At 40.2% G+C, this 22,131-nt stretch overlaps 1 protein-coding gene across 3 annotated transcripts in view; it reads left to right on the top strand.

Annotated features, from left to right (window-relative positions):
* gabra3 (gamma-aminobutyric acid type A receptor subunit alpha3) overlaps positions 1-22,131 on the top strand; it is a 128,161-nt gene that overhangs the window by 65,233 nt on the left and 40,797 nt on the right. For all 3 annotated transcript variants that reach the window (XM_015031969.1, XM_015031967.1, XM_015031968.1), the window contains exons 3-5: positions 748-869; positions 7,756-7,823; positions 21,423-21,643. In XM_015031969.1, coding sequence (XP_014887455.1) covers positions 748-869; positions 7,756-7,823; positions 21,423-21,643 — 411 coding nt within the window. The remainder of the gene's footprint in view (positions 1-747; positions 870-7,755; positions 7,824-21,422; positions 21,644-22,131) is intronic.

The raw sequence follows: 22,131 nt of genomic DNA, 5'->3' as shown, positions 1-22,131 counted from the left end.
CTTTTTTTTGGGGCCGGATACGCTCCTAAACTAAGCAGAGTGTTTGCTCTTGAAGCCCGGAGTTGGATCACCCTGAACCTGACAGGTGGCGACTGGAAGCAGGTCTGGTGTGTCACCTGGAAGACGTCCTAGAGAAAACATCAGGTCCAAAATGACCAAAACGAGAGAGGTATGGAAGTGAATGTGTTGGAGATGCTACTCTTCTGCTTGGACAGGGAAGCAGGAGATAAAGTAAAAAAAAAAAAAAAAAAAAGAAACTTTGAAAAAACGCTTCACCTTCTCCTTGGAAATTAAAACACTATATACACGATCAGAGGGTTTAGATCAAAACATATTCTAATGAAAAAACTCTTGATTTTTCTTTTTTCTTTTTTTTATGAAGCATTTCCTCACCACGAGCTCCATCCTGTGAAAACATTACATAAACAAAAAGGCAACGATAATCAAATATTGATTAACGCCGGCGGGAAAATCGTTGATCTAAGATATTCTCAGCGACGTACAAAAATCATCCTAAACAAACTGACCAATCTCTACCCAGAATATGTGAATAAATAGATGCCGTTTGTTCACATGATGGTTGTTCAGTCTGCACGGCCTTGAAACAGAAAGCTGCGCTGTGAGAATGTGGCGTCACTTCCCATCAAACCAAAGACTAAAACTCCAGATTTCTGTCCTCGTTGATAATTGTTACATGCTTCACTTTTGTGACTCCACCTTTGTCTTTTCTGTCCCGCCCCCCTGCAGGGCAGTCGTTGGACACAGAGAGCCGCTGCCTGATGACAGCAAAGACAACATTACCATTTTCACCCGGATCCTCGACAGGCTGTTGGATGGGTACGACAACAGGCTACGTCCCGGGCTCGGAGGTAAGCGATGATATTTGTTCGATATATCGCACGCAGGCGGTGTTTTCAGGCTCGATGTTGATGAGCATGAAGATAAATCTTGTTGCTCGCCAGGGTGATGCACATTCATGTACGTTAGTTTGTGGCGTCTGAGATGTTACTCTTCATTTATCGCTCTCCTAAAGAATATTAGCGATGTATGTAAATGCACTGTGGGGTGTTTTAAAAGTTGCTCTTCTTCACCGGGTCTTTTTTTTTCGGCATTTGGACTAAAAATGTCAAGTCAAATGGACTCGTGGGGCAAAAAGGAAAGGAATATTTCAAGTAAAAATGTATTTAAAAACACCCTCGTATTGTTTTATCTATTCAACAATGTAGTAGTTTAAAGCTACGACCAACAATTATTTTAGTAATCAATTAATCTATTTTTTTTAATGATTAATAAATTTATTGGTTAAAAACAAACCTGGCAGATTCTGCCGATTTTTAAATTAAATTAAATTAAATTAGAAAAACATTATATGACACATGTAATTCCTTTTAAAAATATGAAATTAAATGCAATGTGTGTACATTTTTGGTCTAACAGTATTTGAGCTGTTCTTTCAGGAAATGGCCTTTTGTTGGAGAATCTACGCTCAAGTTAATGATTAAATCGACTACTAAATTTGCTGACAATGACTTCAATAATTGATTAATCAGAATTAATTTGATAATTTCAACCCTAAATAGTTTTACTAAACAAACAAAGTAGTTAGAATTTTTTTGTAGAAAGAGATGTGTAAACTACTGTAGAGCAAACACAAAGAGTGTTGTGGGTTTGTCCTAGTGACATAAATATTTTTCAGGTGTTTATTAAAAGAAAATGGCTAAATAAATAAATAAATAAAAAGAAGTCAGTTCGTTCTTGCAAAAGAATGCAAAACTATGTGGTTACTTTGCAAATATAAAAGTTTCCATCACCATCAACCTCCAGGGCTAAGTTTCAAAATCAGGGGATGGACAAAATCAGTCCGGGGTCGGCAAATGGCCCCTCGGCCACACTTTGGTCACCCGTGATTTAGATGGTTTCATGCATTTCAAACTGATTCATCATAATTTAATTCCATTCATTTTAGTTAAAAGATAGAAATAAAAAAAGAAAGAAAATCAGTTGCAGTGGCAACAGGGGAGGAAAACACAGTTGGACTCTCAAGGTCAGCTTCATGTGAACACCGATGTCCTTAAAACAAGAGGAAGTAAGTTGAGGTTGGCGTGTTGCTCTCGCTCGGACGCAGTCAGCAGATACTGCAGCCGAGCTTGGCAAAGCTTATGAAGGTTATATAGGTTTGAAGGTACTTTAAAGCCTCAGGCGGCTTCAACGTGATCTCCCGTGCTGCACACAGGCACACGCAGAGTCCAAACGGGACTTTCAATTTTCACCACACCGTCTGTCTGTGTTACAGCAGGAAAAACTTCTATGACGCATCTATTTTTATGTCCCTGGAAACATGTGTTCATTTGTGCCTGTTTATAGCTCTGTAGTGTGATTGTTTACACAAATCCCAAAAGAAATGGTCACAACCCTCTTTGTAACTTTTCATGAATTGTTTAAAAGAATGAGGCCGCTCCGAAATCCAGTTTAGCACTCATGGATTTCACATGGTGAGCGTTACAGCCGCGTTTTTAGGCTCACTGCTCAACTGGTAAATTAAGCAAATCAAACTAGCGTAGTAAAAATCAGACAGCGTAAGATCTAAAATAACAATATAATATTGTAATCAAATAATATGAAATAAGTCTTTATGAATAAAAATCAGAAAGGTTGACAGTTCTGGCCTGGCGTTGGCGTGCTTTGCAAAATTTTGCGTGACTCTTGTTTCTTATTCTCTGGTAGGTTTTGCAGTATTGTGTAATATTCACAGTATTGCCACAGTTTAAAAAAAAATGCAATGAAATCAGCAGAACTTGCATCAAAGCATTTCTGATTCTGGATCCAATTTTTTTTGGAAGAAGGAAAATTTGGCTCGGCCTAAAAAGACAACAAAATGGCACTGGCATGAAAGCGATGTAATAAACTACGACGACGAGCAACGCTGGTGCACTGAGTGCTGCATTTTGTTGTCTAATCTTTGTAAGTTGTGTTGTTTGAAGGCAATGTTTTTACTTATTTAGTTTTTCATATTGTAAATGTTCTGGCACAGTTGCAGCCCAATGCAAACAAAATGTGTCGCCTTGACCATGGACATTTGACCATGTGTGTGTGTTTGAGAGCTAAGCAACGTTTGATTCATTTTAGATGGAGTATTGAAATTTATTTATTTTTTTATTTTTTTTGAATTAGTGCACAATACTTTGTATTAGGAAATCATATTATTATCGATTAGTTTTTGGTTGTTTTTTTTTTATGTTTTGCTGTTTTTTTCCCCCCTTTTATGACACCTTTAACATTTGTTTATACTGCCTAAGCTGCGGGTCGACCATGGTATGGCATGCATTTGTACACATTCTCAAATGTGGACTTTAACTAGATCTTTCTAAAACATAAATATGCTTTGCTCTAAACCCGTTCCCTTTGAGCTCTGGTCGTCTTACTAAGTCTGGACTCTTAATTTTTCAGTATCATCCTATATTTTGTTCTCACTGACCCAGCTAAAGAAGAACAACCAGCACAGCATGATGCTGCCACTACTATGTTTCCCGTCGGTATGGCGTACAGAGGGTGATGCTCGGTGTTAGTTTTCCCCCCAAACGCAGCATTTTTGATTGTACGTTGAAACGCTTAACTTCTGTCTTCCATAAAGATCCATTTAATTTTTGGTTGTACCACAACAACAACGACAAAAATACAGTTTCTCATCTTGTTTTTTTTTTTTTTTGCTTCCCATCAATCTGAAGCGTCTCCCTCTATCCGGCAGAGACGCCTCGCCGGCCCGTGATGAGGTCAGGCCACTCTCTGCGCGGCTCCACTGTGGAAATTTATTTCCCTCTGGGTGAAAGTCTTTCTTCAGTCGCGCCCAAATGGCAAATAAGCATATATGTCAGTGAAAATCCCACTAATTGAGGCCATTTGATCCAAATATTCATCCCTCCGGGGACAACATACTGCATAACAGTGAGTCCACATGCTCATCAAGCGGGCTTCATTATTTCTCGACCAGCCAGCTGGAATGTCCATTTCTGCTCGGCTGCTTGTTACTCAAGCCTGTCTGGGGGGGTTTACCGGCACCAGGCTGCATAACCTGGTCTCTGTGAACGTGCAGGTCGTTACCATTTCTCACTAGAATTGCGTGAATGATTTGTTCTCACCTGATGTCTTTTTTTTTTTTTTTTTTTTGGAAATAAGCAGAGTTAATGGAACAAATCTATAAATGTTAAGGCTGATTTTGTTTTTTCCTTCTTATTAAAGTCATTTTATTCTTCGGTCTGGAGCCACTTTTGTTGGCACCCATGGGGAAAACCTAAAAGTAAAAAAAAAAAAAAAGGAAATTCAACCTTTACGTTTAATACATTTATTCACTGGATTTTCTAGAATTAAAATAAAGTATTACTTTAAGGAACATATTTTTGTTTTGGTATTTATTCCACAGTACATTATAATCTCACTGGCAGAAAACAATCATTTCTTTTTCCCCGCTAAATAATTGTGCTTATATCAAAAACTGCTAATTTTTACATATCCTTACCACGTGTGATTGAATATTTATTCGTGCTTCGTGTCTTAAGGGACGTTGATACTTAGAAACACTCATGCACGCAGTGTCCAATGAAGAACACTAAAACAGATTTTCAAACTAAAATAGCGTGAATGAATCTACAAGTGACATTTCTCTGTGAGGACCCCGACGCATAATTTAAATGAGCTTTTGTCTGAAACAAAAGAAAGAATATCTACAGGTTAGTTTAGCTGCTGTCTGTCCAGAGTTTTTGTCTGTCGTAGGTTCTTCGAAATAAAACCAGAAAACGCAATCTCATTTTGTTCTCGGGAGCGTCTGCCTCTGTTGTTCAGCCGCCTGGCCCCGGCACAAACAGAAAGAGGGCGACTTGTTCTGCTACTGCCTAAACCTGCCATGCAAACTGCTGACTTTGTGTTGCGATAATCACATATTTGGAAGAGCCATTTGTGTTGCAGAAATGATTAATGTGGCGGTGGATCTTTCCTCACAGTGGGGCCCTTTGCTAAAGGATTAGAGACTTACCTGTGGGTGGTCGCTCAGATCTGGGACACAGCGAGAGCTGAGGATCCATTCACTTCTGGAGAAAGGGTTCATCTATCTCTAGTTGTTGCTGCTCCACTGGGAACAGCAATTTGTCTCGCCAGTGGCCCAAGAGCCTGCTTGGCATGATTGCCCCAGAGGAGCTGATTCAGCCCACACCGAAGAGGGCGACTTTTTTGACTGTCGTGATTCTTATCGCATGCCCTACTTAACGCTGCGTTTAGAGGAATTATTAAATGTTCGGGGGGGGAAAGTCCTTCGCTGCTGGGTCATTTGCAGCGGGTATAAAATTCTCCCTGTTAAAATGTTCTTGCGCTGTAAAATAGAAAGCCTTGGCAAATCATTTCGAAACCGTTTCGATCTTTGGCGCAACGTCTAAAAAAAAAACAAAAAACGACCAAATCTGTCAGAGGGGACGAAGAAACGGCAGCAGAAGCCCGGTTGCGTAAGAGTTCACACCTTCGGACTAATTATTTGTGAGAACTAATTCTCGTTTAATTCAGTCATTCATTAAGCGAGGGAGAAGTCTGTTAACATCCCACGTACTGAATACCTTTCAGAAAATATGTGAGAGCGTCTGATCTCCACAGACATTCAGTCAGATTTAATTCTGAGCTGAGCTTTTCTTTTGGTGATGAATCTCTTTACATAGATTTGGAGTCAGGGTGATGACAATTAAAAATAATTAAAATTTCAGCAGTTTTTTTTTTTTTTAATTTAGAGACATGAAAGTTTTGAGGCAAAACTGAATTATGTTTAAATCTGCTAAAGATTTAGTCAATTTTAGCAAATACATTAGTGCCATCCATTGAAATTCATCAGACCACAACGCCACCATCACATAAATTCACTATACTTTGCAGAAGCATTCATACACCTAGAACGTTTTCATGTTTGTAATACTCAACGGATCATACTGGGACTGGAGGCTTTTTGTTGCTGCGATGAAGTAACACGCAAAGAAAAGTGTAACAGGGAAGTGGATGCAACAAAATATTTATCTTTGAAAATCCTTTCACAACGAATAAATGGGAACTCCTTGCAGAAAGGCCACTGTGCCACTTTAACACGAACCCGATAAAATAAGTGAAAAATGTCGTGTATTAACACAACATGCAAAATTGCTGTTATGTCTTTAAAAAAAAAATTTAAAAAGTGACTCAAGACAGAGAAAAAGTTCTCCAGTCAGAACAACATGAGTGAAAAGATGTGCAAAAAGCTGTTTGAACAAAGAATACGCTCTGACACAAGCCAGACGTCGAGCAGCTGCATTCGCTTCCTGAATCACCAGTCCCTTAGGTACTGCTAAATGTTTTTGGGGCAAGCTAGCTCAAATTAATTTGGGTCAAGAGGGATGTCTTCTTTCCAAAGATGTCAACTGCAGCGTAGCCCAGAGCGGGTTGTTTTTTTTTTTGTTGTTTTTTTTATGCTTTGGTGGATGAGCTTCAGTCACACAAATGGTCGTTTTACTCAACAGCAGCCTGAGAAGTCGCTCAAAGCAACATCTTGCATCTGAATTGAGGTCAGGGTATACATATATATTTATATATATATATATATATATATATATATATATATATATATATATATATATATATATATATATATATATATATATAAAAACCCTTTTCTGCCAAGTCTTGGGATTGTTATAACCAATGCTGTTTAGCACCACTGGAGGATACGTTCGAGCAAATCTGCGATACTATGAAGCCAACATTATGTTCCGAAACTTGCAGAGTGTAGCTTAACAAGAAAGATATGGATCGGACAAGATTAGGAACAAAGACACTTTGAATCCATGGATTAAGCTGCAGAGAAATACCCAAAGTATTCACAGAGCATACTTACAGTGATAACTCAGTAGGCTTCGCACAGCCTTCCTCTGCCTTTCTGCACCGTGAGCCAATATTACATACATAAGTCAAAGTCTGCTAAGGCCCCAGATCATTGCTTAAAAATAGCGCGATGCTTTTAAGTGCTAAACATATTTATAGAGATCTCTGGATCTCCACACTCTTGTTTCCAGCACCAAAAGAAGCAAAGAGCAAAACTCACGTCTTAGGCTGAGGATCAACCAGGATGCAGTCAGACACAAACGCTCATCAATCGTTCTGAGAAACCAGGAAGTAAACATGGTGGGTCCAGTTGTCTTGGAGAGATTAAGGCGATTTTTTTTTCTCACAGACTTTTGTCTGTAACTTCACCAACAGACATGTAAAAGCCTGTGAAATATCTTTGTAATGTTAATGATCTGTTCTTTTATTTTGAAATAGAAGCTATTTGAAAGACCCTTTTTGTTGGTTTCAAGGTTTTGAGACCCTTATTACTTCAGATAAATTATACGTTAATCCTATAGAAATGATTTGAGAGTTTGTTTTTGCCGACTATCTGAGGCATTGCAATGATTTGTGAAGATTACAACATGACCAGTTGTTTCATTTACGGTAAACTCTTTGCTTTTGTCAGAATATAGTATTATCAGGCTCTCCATAGTGCCATTGCTGACTTAAATATTGTTCCGGCGTTTTAGCAGCAAACTCATTTTCAGCACGCAGTGAACGAAAACAATACATTCATTCAAATAAATATTCAAATAGCTATTTTTGCCAGCTTTAGGCAAACTTAACCAGAGCTGGACATGATTCATTCGTGCTGCGAGGAATCTTTATTTTTAAAACCTGAACGTCTGTTTTCTTCTCTTTTCTCAGAGAGCGTGACAGAAGTGAGGACAAACATCTATGTGACGAGTTTTGGGCCGGTGTCGGACACAGACATGGTGAGTGTTTCATTCTTCTTCTTTCAACTGTAAATGGACAAATTAAAGGAAATTCCCCATTTAGCATGTATGGAAAAGCATGTTTCTAAAACATGCTAATGCAGTGAAGTTTAAGGGTGTTTTCCCATCTCATAGTCCAGAAGATTTTATTTAATAGGGGACCAAATTTGCAACATTTGTTACATTTTCAGCTGGTGCTGTTCGTTTTCACACAGCATTGTGTCAAACGATCCAGACCGTTTGAAAAACCTGTTCCTCTCCTCGCCTGTGGTGGCGCTGCAACAAGAACCCCTGAAGGAAATGACAAAACAAAAAAAAAACCTCTGAAGAAGAACACTGAACGCAGCTTAGTTCTTCACAAAATGTAAATAAAAGTGGAGTGGCGTTAGATTTTAGCGGTTGTAGGATTTCGTTTCTGACTCTATCGCTAGACTCACATGTTTGTTTAGGCTGCATTTACCCAGAATGCCACATGTTACAGTTTGCTTTCCTGCTTTCAGTTCAGTTGAACCGAACAGAGACCTGAGATTTAAGCCGGACCAGAGTTCCCTTCTTTGGTCTGCATCGCAGTGCGATTGCACATTCGCACCTTCCCAAACGAGACGGACTTTCTAGACCAACGAACTAAGAGTTTGATTAAAGCGGACCTGACGTTTGACACCAAGTTCCACATAAAATAAAATAAAAAACCTTTCCCCTTCTTTTGCCATTTCTTTTTTTTTTTTCTTCTAATCTTTAAATGATGACAGTTGTGCTGCTGCATGTGTAATAGAGTCAAAAGCTCTGTTCAAGCCAGCGCGGATGACCTCTGTTTAATCTTGGGACCTCCTGCAGCTTTTGACACATTTGATCATGCAGCTCTAATTGCCCACTGAGGGCTTCAGGTTGTTTCTTTTGCCTGCTTCTGAGCTGCTCTGTCAGCCTGAGTGACACAGCGAGATAGGAGCATTGTGGTTTCACTGCACAGCTCGTTCATGTACAATGGTTCAACTCTTGGTTTCCTTGGAGCAGGTCATGTTCACGCTGTCAGATTGTGATTTCCACGAGCCAGGAAGGATCTCCTGAGGATCTCGCTGGCTTATGTTAACACCACCGTGGCTGTCGTTTTGTGTTATCGTTAAAATTGACCACATTTGCTTTATGCCAGCTTACGTAACGTTATGCTAGGGCAAGGTTGTTAAAAAATCTAGCTTAGCTGAGCTTCGCCACACTGAGTCAGTGCATCTCTCTTACTCCATTCTGCGGATGCTTACGTCATGCAGCCAGGTAATCTTCATTTCAGGACATCCACACCAGGTCGAGACCCCGTCTTCACTAATAGGCATGTTTCACAAAATGGAGACCTTCTGCTCTGTTTCCATTTCTCGTCCACACAAAGAGCTTTTCCACGCTGGGATTTGTAAAAATGCTTTCCAGAATTAAATTTTGTTTGTCTTTTTTTAAGCAGCATTTGTAGACTGGAGATAAGGCGATTATTAAAAATAATAACACAGAGGACCAATTTGCGCGTACACACTGTTGTTCTCCGTGCTGGAGAGCACAACAGCAGCAGAGGCGTTTTAATGGGTTACTCAACATCTGCCTCACTTCCTCCCAACCAAAGACTGTAAAGACTGGGAGAACAGAAGCAAATAAAACACGGCTGTAGTTGTAGGAGGCACTCGATTCTTCTTTATGCTTTGTGTTTGAATAGTGCAGACCGAGACAGAGGATTGGAACAATGACACATTACCATCAACTTCATTTGTTACAATGTTTGATTAGCAACTCATCCAGGTCTCAGTCACAATTCAGAGACACATACGTACAGAAAATGTTACTCTCATGCTGCATTATGCAGATTCTCTGTCTGCGCCAATGAAGATTTACCCACCTCCACACTTGGCTTTTGAACAGATGGCAAAATAATCTGTTTGATAATAAAAATCCTAATTCCCAGAATGCTTTTGTGGCCTCATGGTAACGTCACTGAATCCTACACACTCAATTTCAGTAAACAGTCACTATACGAAATATGAGTTGATAAAAAACATGCTTTAAGAACACGGCCAGAAACGTAGACAACTAAAAACAGTGGGGGGGGTAAAAGCTGTTGAAAAACAAAATGAAAGTGCAATGCAGCAAAACACATGATTTGACTTTTCAAAGAATTATGTTCAATTACTCAAAAAAAATGTCTCTTGCAGATTTCCTTATTTTTTATTTTACCTAAACTGTTAGATTTTTTCTGTGGAATTTCGTTCCTGAATGTGTCTTATAAATCTCTCTCTCTCTCAGGGCTGAGTTTTGAACAAATTATCTGGCTGGAGCATCTGTCCAGAATCAGGCAGCTCGTTGGAGTACACAACTTTACGACATCTTATTTATTCTACGTACGACCTGCCACTGGATAACACTTAATCTGACAGGAAGCATTCCTTGCTGCTGTGATGTAGCACTTGGTGCACTTCTTACCTGTATTCATGTATTAAATACAAACCATCTGTAAACTAAGCAATGATTGGTTGTAGCTTTTAATATTTGCACATGACCAAGACAACAACTGGCATATTATTAGCAAATAACGTAGCTATTTATTACCGTATCTGAGGAATTTATTTATGTGGAAATCTGCAGACACTCTAGTTCTATCTTTTGGGATTCTCTCCTATAATAAAAAAAAAAAATACTCTCTCAGCTTATAATAATTTGGTTTTATTTATTCCCTCCTGAAAAATAACACTCTAAAAAGACATTTGCAATCCTCCTGCAGCATTTTTTGGCCACATCATACACATTCCTTACAGAAAAAAAGTAAAGAACATCTAACTTGAAGTGAAACGGTGCTTCATCCAGGAGTGTTGTGTCATATTTTTATCTGTCCTCATTACAGGAATCCTCTGTTCGAGCCGCTGTGAAGACTCGATATGTGAACCACTCTATTCCCAACTTGCTTTGTGAGAGGATGTTGGCTCACTTGCGTTATTTTAATAGACAGTCCTTTATCTTTTTCAGGACATATCACCTTTGGGGTCTCTCAAAGCTCAGTTATGGATCTAGAGTTTTTTATTTATTTTTTTTTTCCACATGCTTCACTTGGCAGGAACATGAATCAAGTGGAAGCAGCTTGGGACACAGAGTCTCACTTGTGATAATGTTTTGGCCAGATAAAAAAGATAGCGAGGTCGGTGCAGGTACATCCTGTCGGTCGTCAAAGGCAAAACGAGAGCTGCACTCAAACACACGCGCACACACACAACGTCTGCTTTGTGATGTTTTTTTTATAAAGTAGGTGTTAAGGTGTCATTTAATCCCATGTGTGCCAAACTAACTTTAGATTTAGTATCATATTTGTCTGTTATCGTTCCTTATAAATACCCTGCAATATATATCAGTTTATGTATTCAAAAAAATATATTTTTTGTGAAAATCGTTTTGAAGATTTTCACACACTTTTACATTTTGTGCAACTTTCCAAGAAACATTTTACCAAGTTAATTAATGGCTGTGTATACGTTGATATTTTTGAAAATCCCACCACAAATTGTGCACATTGTTATATTTAAAATCATTTATCATAATTTCATCATAATTACTCCACTCTGGGAAAACAACAGCTCAGACGCGTCGTGTATTGATGCTCCTGGTCATGATGCAATCAAGAAAAACACACAAGAATCGAACAAATAAGGAAATGTTTTTCTCTTTGCTCTTGCTCTCTAACAATTCCTCCCACTGAATTTGTTTTTATTTTTCCTTTCTAGCAGTTAAATCCGAGGCTGTTGCATGGGATTGCATGACGTCTTGGGTCAGTTAAATAAGGGAAGGTAAGGCGAAGTCGGTGGTTATGCACTAAAAGTAGCACCAAAAAGTAGGTCTTGTCCTCAGACTTGAAGAGACTTGAAACACTGACATCAGTAACTGTCTACAAACCAGTTGGTCTCCTTCTGCATAAGAGTTTTGCAGAGATTAATTTAAAAAGACTGCCGCACGAGTTGGATCACGTTTATTGGTACATATCGGGGGGAGGGGGGGGGGAATAAAATCCAATGTGCCTAGGGGAAAAACCTCCTACTCAGAGCATATCTACAGTGGGTCGGGGACGGGGCATGTTAATGTGTTTTCTAGATCAGGCTACATGAACGTGGACCGGTGCAGCGCCTGAGTAGGAAGCGGCACAGATTGCCGCTCTGCAAAGGCTTTTTGTCGATCAGCTGAACGGAGAGAGAAAATGGACAATCCAAACTGTATTTCAGAGGACGATCGGAGGCTTTTAGAAAGAGTGCGTGCATATGTTATGCAAATTCGTTGCAATTCTGATTCGTGAAGGTACACTGAAATTAAGCGCAGCCGCAGTGTCAGAGGAGGGAAAGCGAGACAATTCGCAATATGGTGCAACGTGTTGTAGACAACAGAAGAGAGTCAGAGGAAAACCAGAGTCGAAAAAGGCGCGCACATCAGATTTTAATGGTGATCCTTTCAGGATTATTCATTGTAGCCCGAAGGATGGAGCTGGGGGATGTTCGCGACCCGGGAGTTATGCTGCTAGCTTGGCCTTTAAAAATCTGCAGCACTGGAAGAGAACATTAAAGCTGAGATGTTCCTAGACAGTGCACACTCTATACCCTCGGCGTGTCAAACTTTTATGTTGTATACATCCAGTGGTTCAATTACCCCTCACTGTAACATCAAGTGTCCCAGAAATGTCTGCTCTTCTCTCGGCCCTGGGGCCTCTCATCGAGTCTTCACTCTGGCTTCAATATACCACGTCTTCCTTTAGTGTCCCATATTGCAAACAGAAGCTGCGTTTTACTATTTGGCTTTCTTGGACAAAAACGTCCACATTTTTACACCTACATCTCACTCTTTGGTAAAGAAAAAAAAAAAAAAAAAAGCTGAACGTGTTTCTCTTCATCGTCTGCAAGCCTGCAGAGTCGCGTCTCATTCGCATGCGTGCAGCGTCGCAGCGCATGCACCTGTCTCGCGGTGGGCTTTGACAGGCCCTCGCTGATATGAAGCGGTTCAGGTTGTCACGTGCGCCGCGCTGCGGCTTGTTTTGACAAGATGTCGGCGATGGCCTGATCTCCCCAGGTGTGCGCGGCGTTCTCTGGGTGCAGACACCCCCTGAGGAATGAGACGCTCACGACACGTTTGTGTGCCCAAACGTTCCCTGCTCCGCTCCAGGTGTTTGCCGAGAAGATGGATATTTGTGCCACTTGCATTTGGAGGTGAACTCCAGGTTTCCGTATCAATCATGTTGTCCTTGTTCAAAGGCTGGTAAGCCCAATTACGCCCTTTTCCATACAATACACAAGTTAATGTAGGGCTGGATTTGTTTAGTTTTTATCGTCCACAATGAGAGTAATAGTTTCCTCCGATGTCTGAGTGAGATTTATGTGCGATTACAAACAAGTTGAAAGCAGAGTTGTTTCTGGAAAACTGCAGCTAATAGGACTAATAGGACTTCACGCGCAGTCACTGAGTAGCCAAGCAGCAAGACGTTAACTTCAAATTACACCTTACAGACTTAATTAATATAAAACAATGAAACAAGACATGAAGTGTTAACTTTTCATATGTTTCATTGTAAAGGAAGCTTAATCTTTGTTTCGTAGGGACAGAACCAACATGTTAACCTTTTTCTTCCAAATGTGTAGAAGAAACTGCGAGATTGGTCACCATTTAGATTTTAACCAGTTTTGAAAACTAAAGTCTTCCATTTACTCTTAAAATTGTAAATCTACAGATTCCCACTGGGCAAGCCAGTTTTAACCAATCACATTCAGGCCAGAGATTGAAAGCTAAGCAATTATGGAGAAGGGATAATCCAGGCATAATTGACTTCAGCGAATGTCGTCTTCGAGGATTTTTAAAATCTGACGTCCTACTTCAAACCTATGCCGAACCTTAACATATAATCATGGTCACCATTATCAAATGGATTGATGAAACGATTGCTTTCTGAGTGACATAAAATAAAGTGAGACATTATTTTTATCACAAAGCAAGAGAAAGTACGAACAGGTTTGTCTTGGGTTGGCCAAGAGAAAAACCACTTCTCCATAGAAAAAGATTATTTTATCGGGACCCAGGACAGTTTGCAAAGAGGCATCAGAGGGAACAACGTGGATCACAACGTTACCTCACAAGCATATTGAGCCAACGTGGTGGCAGAGGGACGACGATCTTGGCCGATTTGAAACTACCAGGGTCTGGAGAGCGTTTAGGTCCAACATAAACTCACTTTTCATATGTGAGTCTACAAGCTAATGAAGCGTGAGGTACGCTTGCACAAGGCTCTCCAATTCTACGTTAAGTTTTAAAATAAATAACGACTGTGTGGGTCAAACAGAAAGCCTGGAAATATCTAGATGAGCTTTGGTATGTCTGGAGAAATAAAACCTAAACTTTTACCTTCATCTTTCCCAAATCAGACGAGCAGTAGAAATGTGCTGAGCGGTGCACCGTCTACGTTTGTTATTCTCAGCTCTTTGACACCAGGCTGGACGATTTGACCGCAGCTGAAAACGCCTAACAGAGACTCCACTTTGTGCTAGCCGATACCTGGTAGGACACAGAAACCGAGGAGGCAATCAGCAGGCAGTGGACTGGCTGCACTGATGGATTATTTGGTCCATTAACTCTGATATTGTGAGTTTTCCAAGTCAATAGGACTCATGTTTTTCCGTTGAGCCGATTCTTTATGATGCCCTGGAAGTTATGCACTTCCGTTTGCGTTCCTAAAGTATGACGCTGTGCTGCGTCAATTGTTTAAATTGTACATCCAGAAACTGTCACACTGGCGTCACGTAGACATCTTTTTTTATTATTATTATTATTATTACTGAGTACATCTCTTCTGTTTCTAAATAAGTCTAGAAATATTTGTTTAACATTTGATCCATTTTCTCCTACAACTCAACGTGTAGGCGCTTGGTGTGCTCGTGTATAATCCCGAGAGATAATTAATTTGATTATATTTCTGTTGCTTCCCCGTGTCTTCCTTTCTGTTCGTTGGCTTTTTGCTGTTCTGTATTTCGGCTTCCCTCCTGCACGCCGATCGCTCTGCTCTTGAATAAGGGCTAAACTAAATAAGATCCCAGGCACAAATCTGAAACGTCTCATTTTCCGGCCAATGAGGCTGATCACTAAACTATGTCTACCTTCAAAGCCATTCACTTAGGACGACCATCGCATCAGTGTAGGTTCAAACTCTTTCTTCCTTCCTCTGGAAAGATTTTGATAGCTCTAACTATATCACGTTAAACCAATGTCCCCTACTTTATTATCTGTGTGTTTAAGGTTTTTTTCTTTTTATTTTTTCTGCCAGAGGAAGAAAAAGAGTTGAGCTGTGAAGTCGTTTTTTGCACATGCTGGGTTTTTACAATTGGCTGGCAGGTATAATCTGGATTTTTGGCGGTAGAGACTGAAAAGCTCATTAACTGACAACCACACTTTAATGCTGGAGGAAGATTATGGGAGAAAAGGTCAAAAGTAATTTGCTAGGTAAGAAAACCTGAAAGACAAATGGAAACGGTCAAAGTGGAAGAAAAGTTTTAGGGTGAAGAATAACCAACTAGATTTATATAAATGTTCAAATATATATTTTCTGCCGTTTCTCATTCTTTTAATGGTGTTTTGTTCATTTGTGACTCATTACAAATTCAAAACGTCACCATTCTACAGTGAGCGTTTATATTTTCTTGAACATTCGACGTGCGGCGCGGCGAAATTGATAAACAAGCTCGAACCTCGGAGCGCCGGGATGCATGTGAATATAATTGGAGGTGGTGTGGGATTCACGGCTCGCTGCGAATTTCACACAGGTTGCTCTCCCAGCGGGGAAAAAAGCGAACGGCGCACGAGAAGTGGAGCAAGGGAGGATGATTTACAACCGGGGGAATAAGGAGGAGTCGTAATTAAAACATTGATCAGGTCTGACTGATGATTGCAATACCCAGAGCGCGAAACCCGGCAGAGCCAGGTCCGATAGACGTGCAACCTCCCCCGAAGTGACGTGTGTCGTTACCGCGCAATCGAGCCGCAGTGTGTTAGCCCTGGCCTGCTGTGTGCAAACAAGGCGTCGTTTGTCATCCGAACTGTTTCAGTGGAAAAACAGCTGCTAAGTTTCTTTTCCTCCACCTCAATAAGTCGTCAGAAGCGACACATCAAATCTGCCAGATGTAAAACAAAAAAATGATCAAAAAGAAAAAAGATTTGCTCCTAAACGTCAGCGGGTTCAAAAACAGATTCCAAAAAAACAAAACAAAAAAACAACAAAAAAAAACAAGCTAGGACTTTGGTGCATAATTTGAAACATTTAGAAAAAAAAAGCTGTAGAAACCACGTTCAGCTCTACAGAGAGCGTTAAAGCAAAGTGAGATGGTGGCGTTACTGAGATGAGATGTAACAGTTAAACTTCATGAACTCCTTTACTCCAGATAAAAAGCTCCTTTAATATCCTATCAGACCCAAACCTTCCTGCCGTAATCGGCCGCTGTCATTTGTTTAATGTGCAGACTCCTTTGGTTGGAGAGTCTGCTGTACATCCTACCTTAACTGCCATCTTATCAGGCCTTTCTGTCGTTTTCATCATTTCCTTTCATCCTCATTAGCTTCGGCCTCGCCACCAGCGGCCGCTTTCCAGCTTCGACCAGTATCTAGGAGGGAGACGTTTATAGATGTGTGATATTCACATCTTTTTCCTTTGATTTTTAATTTCTTTTTCCCCCCCCCATTTGCGCTTTTTTTCTTCTTTCTTCTTTTTCATGCAGAACGCTGCGATAACGGTCCAGCGGCGTCTGCGGACAGGGCTCAGAGATTAATCCCAACTTGCAGACATGAAGGGCCTGTTTTGTCCAGACTACAGATTTATACTTCGCTGTGATGCATACTGGAGAATGACTGCAGGCCTCTTTCTTGTGCTTCAGTAAATTTTTGGTTGACGTACGGACGACAGTGGACAGCTTGTGGAAGACGGCTGACTCCACAGATGAACATATATCCTCAAAGAACGGCCTCTCTTTGGGAGAAAAAAACAACAAAAAACTCCATTATATCTCGTGGGGTCAAAGGTTACCGTCAGACTGAGGGTTAGAGCTGCACCTCTGTAATGACCTGCTAGTGTTTACCATGAAAATCACGGATTGGATCATGTGCAGCCGGCACGCACGCAGCGCCTACAACCACAAGTACAAGACGGCTGTGTTTTTGTTTTTGACCGACTCGGCGGCCATGTTGCTAATTCCAACAGGAGGTAAGCTCCAGCTAGCGTCCTTTTGTCCAGATGACAAAGCTGTAAATCTAACGTGAGATTCTGCGGTAAACGTCTGATTTAAAAGCCGATGTCATTGTACAAGTCGTCCAGCCTGATTGCAGACTGAAACTTCTTCACTGACATCGTTTTGTTGTTTTTTTTTAAACAGCCCAGTCCTTTGTGGGTGTCGCCTTTACCGAGAGCTGCTTGATGTCTGACACCTAAAACATCCTCCAGTCAAGAGAAAAGCAATATTGTCCCACTGTATGTTTTATTATTGTTCATTTCAGCTCATTAGGCAGCCCACTGTTAATGTAAGCGTCATATTCTAGTTAAATGAGAATCGTTTCAAGTGTTTTGTTTGTATGCAGTGGCTAAAGAAGGTGGGGTCATGATGCTGCACATAAAGGGAACGAGTCAGGGAGTCATTATTATACTAAATGAAATTAGGGTTGAAGTTCTGAACAAACAGGTGTTACTGCCGAGCTACGCATCATGAAAGCCATTAAAAACAAACGTGTTGTTATTGCATTCAGTGCATCTGAGGGTATAAATCATATTCTGTCAGATGAAACCTGGCTGACTCTGTAGCCTATGGATGAACATGTAGTGTGTATTATTTATCTTATTTATGTTTTACTTTGCTGGTTTCTAAATGCAAAAGCTACTAATCTCCTTCATCCTTCATAATTAACTCTGATAATCAGTAATATGAAAACATGTCTCCTTGCAATATTCTCCTGTTATTCTTAGTTTTTTTTTGTCATTTTAAATCATGTAAGTAGTTTTATTACTACAGTTAGAATATATATATGTAGTTAAATTAAGGAACAAAAGATTCCCAAACCAAATTGGCTCTACGTGAAAGTACAATTAACAAATCACTCTCAGGTTTGTTTAATCACCAAATCACCTCAATAAAAACCTGTCTGACAGCTTGAAGTAGGCCAAACAATTTCCAAAACAACTTCCAGAACAGATGAGAAAACCAAGCAAAAACATCTCCTAGTGTGGAAAAGGTTACAGATGCTTTGGGCTTTTAAGACCGTAATGAATCCTTAACCTCAAACGGAGAAGCGTGGAGCAGCGGGGAGCCTTTCCAGGAGTGACCGGCCTGTAAAAATTACTCACCCGCAACAACTTCTGAAGATCTCATCTACCTCAGTTAAAGTCAGTGTTCATATTTCACCAATAAGAAACAGACTGGATGAAAATTGCATCATGAGGATAGTTTTAAGGTAAAAATAAAAATCCTCTGCTGAGCAAAGAGGACGCATCTTGATGATGATGATGATGATGTGGCTGCAGAATAAAACAACTGTGGAAAAGAAAAGCGGTGGATGAAAAATTGTTTTTCAATAATTATTGCCGGTTCCTGCGAACGCTTGATGTCAGTCGTTAGAACCAAAGGTGGTACAAGCATTTACGAAATTTCACTTTTTTTTTTCTTTAATGCATGGAATTATTATATGTGGTGTCTATGTCTGATATATAAAAAAAAACGAAGACATCTGTGAAGGGTCAAATAGATTCAAGGCGCTGTAAACCCATCAAGCCGGTAAAGAAGGGAAGATTTTTCTCTTCTTAAATGCAGCCGAGAATACAGACTTTTACGGGAGGGAATCCATTCCCGATTTTCTTTCCTGTAAAAGAAGAGAGATTTAAAAATTACGGTGGGACAGAAGGCTCCCGCCGTCTCCTCCGTCAAGGGGAAATCAATCACTCGGTCCCTGCAGAACACCAGCTGGCATCTGAACCGGCTGTGCCATTTGGCCCTGTGGAGATTGGCTACATTTTTCCTCATTCCTGCCTTTCAATCTTTAAATTATTTCTCGGTGCTTACAGGAGATTTTTTTGACCACGGGGGACAAAGCAAATAATGGCTTCGTCCTCGTCAAAATACATTTCTTTTATGTTTATTCACCAGCAGCCATTTCGCGGGAAATGAGCAGCATGAGAATCCCCGTGGTTACAGGAAATCACCTGGTGTCGCTGGAAAGTTTTGGTCAAATTGTTCTGCGCAGATCAGAAAGCAATCAAGCGTTTTTAATTATTGCTTTATTATTATCTCAGCCTGTGTTAATTCTTTATTTTCTGCACGGAGAATAAAGAAGCGTAGCTTCGTTTCGTTTCTGGATTTGTTTGAGCGTCTTAGAGATTTGTGTGTTTGGAACAGAATTAACCCAAAACAAACAGATGGATGTAGTAGTGGGGGAGAAAAAAAAAAAAAAATGTTTGTCACCTTCTTGTTTGTTTCAGTGACTCTCTCTGTAGACTTTTATAAACGGGCGTCTGATGCAGTCTGTCTGGTTGTGCTCTGGGTTGTCACGCCGTCAGGAGGTCATTCGAATCAATTAGCGTTGTTTAGAGGAGCCCCCGTTGATGTGCTGAGTGGAAGTGGCACGCCCCTCCTGCTGTGCTTGATTACTTCCTGTCGTTGAAGCCATTGAGAAATTAATTTATTAGATTTTTCACCAAGGGGGCAGACGATTACATTCTGCGCGCTGTGAAGTTTGCTACTGTTGCGAGTTAAAATTAGAAGAAATGCTCAGATAATGAGAGAGAAGCAAGTGTGGAGCTTTTCTGGATGGTTAATAATGCGTCCTGTTGCACGGGACGGAGAACGTTTCCCTCCAGCTTGTTATGTTGAAACAATCGGCCCGAGCTGCACAAAGCTTTTTATTAGGACACTAAGCCTTTGTAATTAATATGAAATAAATTTACGACTGCTGACTTCTTCTTGCGGTTTCTCTTCATAATCTTGTTTTCCATGGAGGCAGCAGTAAAGATATTTTGTTGCACAAAGTCTTCAAGTAATCAATCAGTTGTTTCTCATTGTAATGCACTTCTCCGCAGCATGTCGTTACGAAAGCAAAGTTAACGTAGCAGTTTAGTTTTCACAAATCCAAAACCGTGTTTTAGAGAGCTTAATCAGTGCCTAATATCACAGTCCATATGATATGGTAATTTTATGCCAGACGAGCACTAAAAAGCGTGTTTATTTATGTCTCCGGCTTTACAATAAAGTCAGTTCATATGTGCGGCTCGTCTCAGCGACAAGGCAGTTCAAAGTGCAGAGCATTACATCACAGTGGGGAAATAAAAAGCTACAATCCAGACTAGAAATAACCGACGTTCCAGTTATTAATCGAAGGCAAACCCTGAACAAAGGGGGTTGATGTAAAAGAACTCAGCGTTTCAGCAGTTTTGCCATTTTCAGGAAGTTTGTTCCAGGTTAGAGGAGCACAGAAACTAAATGCTGCTTCTCCATGTTTGGTTCTGGTTCTGGTTCTGGGGATGCAGAGTAGACCAGAACCAGAAAACCCAAGAGGTCTGGAAGGTTGATCCAACCACAATACATCTTTAATATATGATGATAAGTGTTTGGTTGTATTCCACAGGGAAAGATGTTCTACATTGACAAACACTTTATCAACAAAATACAAGAGCTGGAACTGAAAAGAAGACAGATGCTCCTCATGTTGTTAATATTTAATATTCTACAAAGTTATCTAGAGAAGCGTAGAGCTCTGCATGGCTAAATAATTTTCTCGAATAATCAAGAAACAATCTATTTGTATGTTTAGTGGGCTGTCCCATATCATATTCAGTCATTTACACTAACAAAAGTATCTCAAAGTCTATTCCTGAGCTACAGGACTTTATAACTCAGGTGATGTCCTAGTTTCAGTGAAAACGCTAGCAGCTGTCCAAATGACTGTCCAGGAGAACCTGTGAAGGCACCGTTGAAGTAATTAACTCAACTAAAGACAAACACACGTCTGAGTTTCTAAAGATCTCGATGTGACATTAGTCTCTTAATTTCAGAAATGTTCTTGATAAAAGACTCACTTTGTAAATGTCTTTATGTGTCTCTGAAGGTTCAGAGTCCATCACTAGACATCTAGTTTCCAGATCTAATAACTGAACTCTATCGTTGCTCTTGAGGTCCAGAGATAATTGCTTCAGTTTTGCTTCAGTTTTGCTTCTATTTAGCGGAAGAAAGTTCCATGAATTAATTTGTTCCTGGTGACATTGTAACGTAGAGCTGTGTGTCGTCTGCGTAGTTTCCTCGTTGTACTCCATGCGGATGGGCGTGTATTCTGACGTTTTTACAGATAAGATGTGCCTTTTGGTTAAAAGTAAAACAGATTGCCATCCCAACATAAGCATAATGACCAGCTGAAAGAACTTCAGGCCAGTGAACACATGATGCCGTAGGCCCAGTCCATTCGAGTCAAAGTTTAATTTAGCCTTATTTACACTGTGGTTTAACTGGTCCATGTAATTGCGATAATCAGTTTTACACTCCAGCTCTGTAGACGTTTCTCTTAACCATTTTGTTTCCAATGTCCTCCCTGTAGGAGTACACCATTGATGTCTTCTTCCGTCAAAGCTGGAGGGACGAGAGGCTCAAATTTGACGGTCCAATGCAAGTTTTGCCTCTTAACAACCTGCTGGCCAGTAAGATCTGGACGCCCGATACCTTCTTTCACAACGGGAAGAAATCTGTGGCCCACAACATGACAACTCCGAACAAACTGCTGCGGCTAGTTGACAACGGCACTCTTCTCTACACGATGAGGTGAGACTGTGTGTTTAAGCGTCGGTGTGAAGGTGGACAGATGGATGGAAACTGTCTGCGTGTACAAGTGCATCTAGTCTATGTGTTTATTTTTGAGAATGTTGATTGGGGATGGAGACTATGAACTTCAAATTCTCTCAAAATGCAACGAAGATTAAAAAAAATGTAGAAAAAAACTGCATATAACTGCGTACAAGTCAGAGCCACATAAGAGCAAATAATCTCTAAAAATAATTTGTTGTCAAGTCTATTTGAATACTGAACTGTAAACCATAAAATCACTTATTACAATTTAAAAACACAGACGACATCTGATTCCTCTCAACATCTCTATTTATAAAGACCTTGAATAAATGTCCTCATTATCCCACTGAGCTGCAAAATATATTAATCATGACCATCATAACAGTATCAGCATGTGTAACACTGCAATCACCAGTGGTGGGAAGTAACGAAGTACAAGTACTTCGTTACTGTACTTAAGTACA

Source organism: Poecilia latipinna, unplaced genomic scaffold, assembly GCF_001443285.1.
Source record: "Poecilia latipinna isolate Pla-1442-1.1 unplaced genomic scaffold, P_latipinna-1.0 Scaffold225, whole genome shotgun sequence".
NCBI lineage: Eukaryota > Metazoa > Chordata > Actinopteri > Cyprinodontiformes > Poeciliidae > Poecilia > Poecilia latipinna.
Note: the sequence above shows the minus strand (reverse complement) of the source record. Positions and strands in the feature narration are given on the sequence as shown.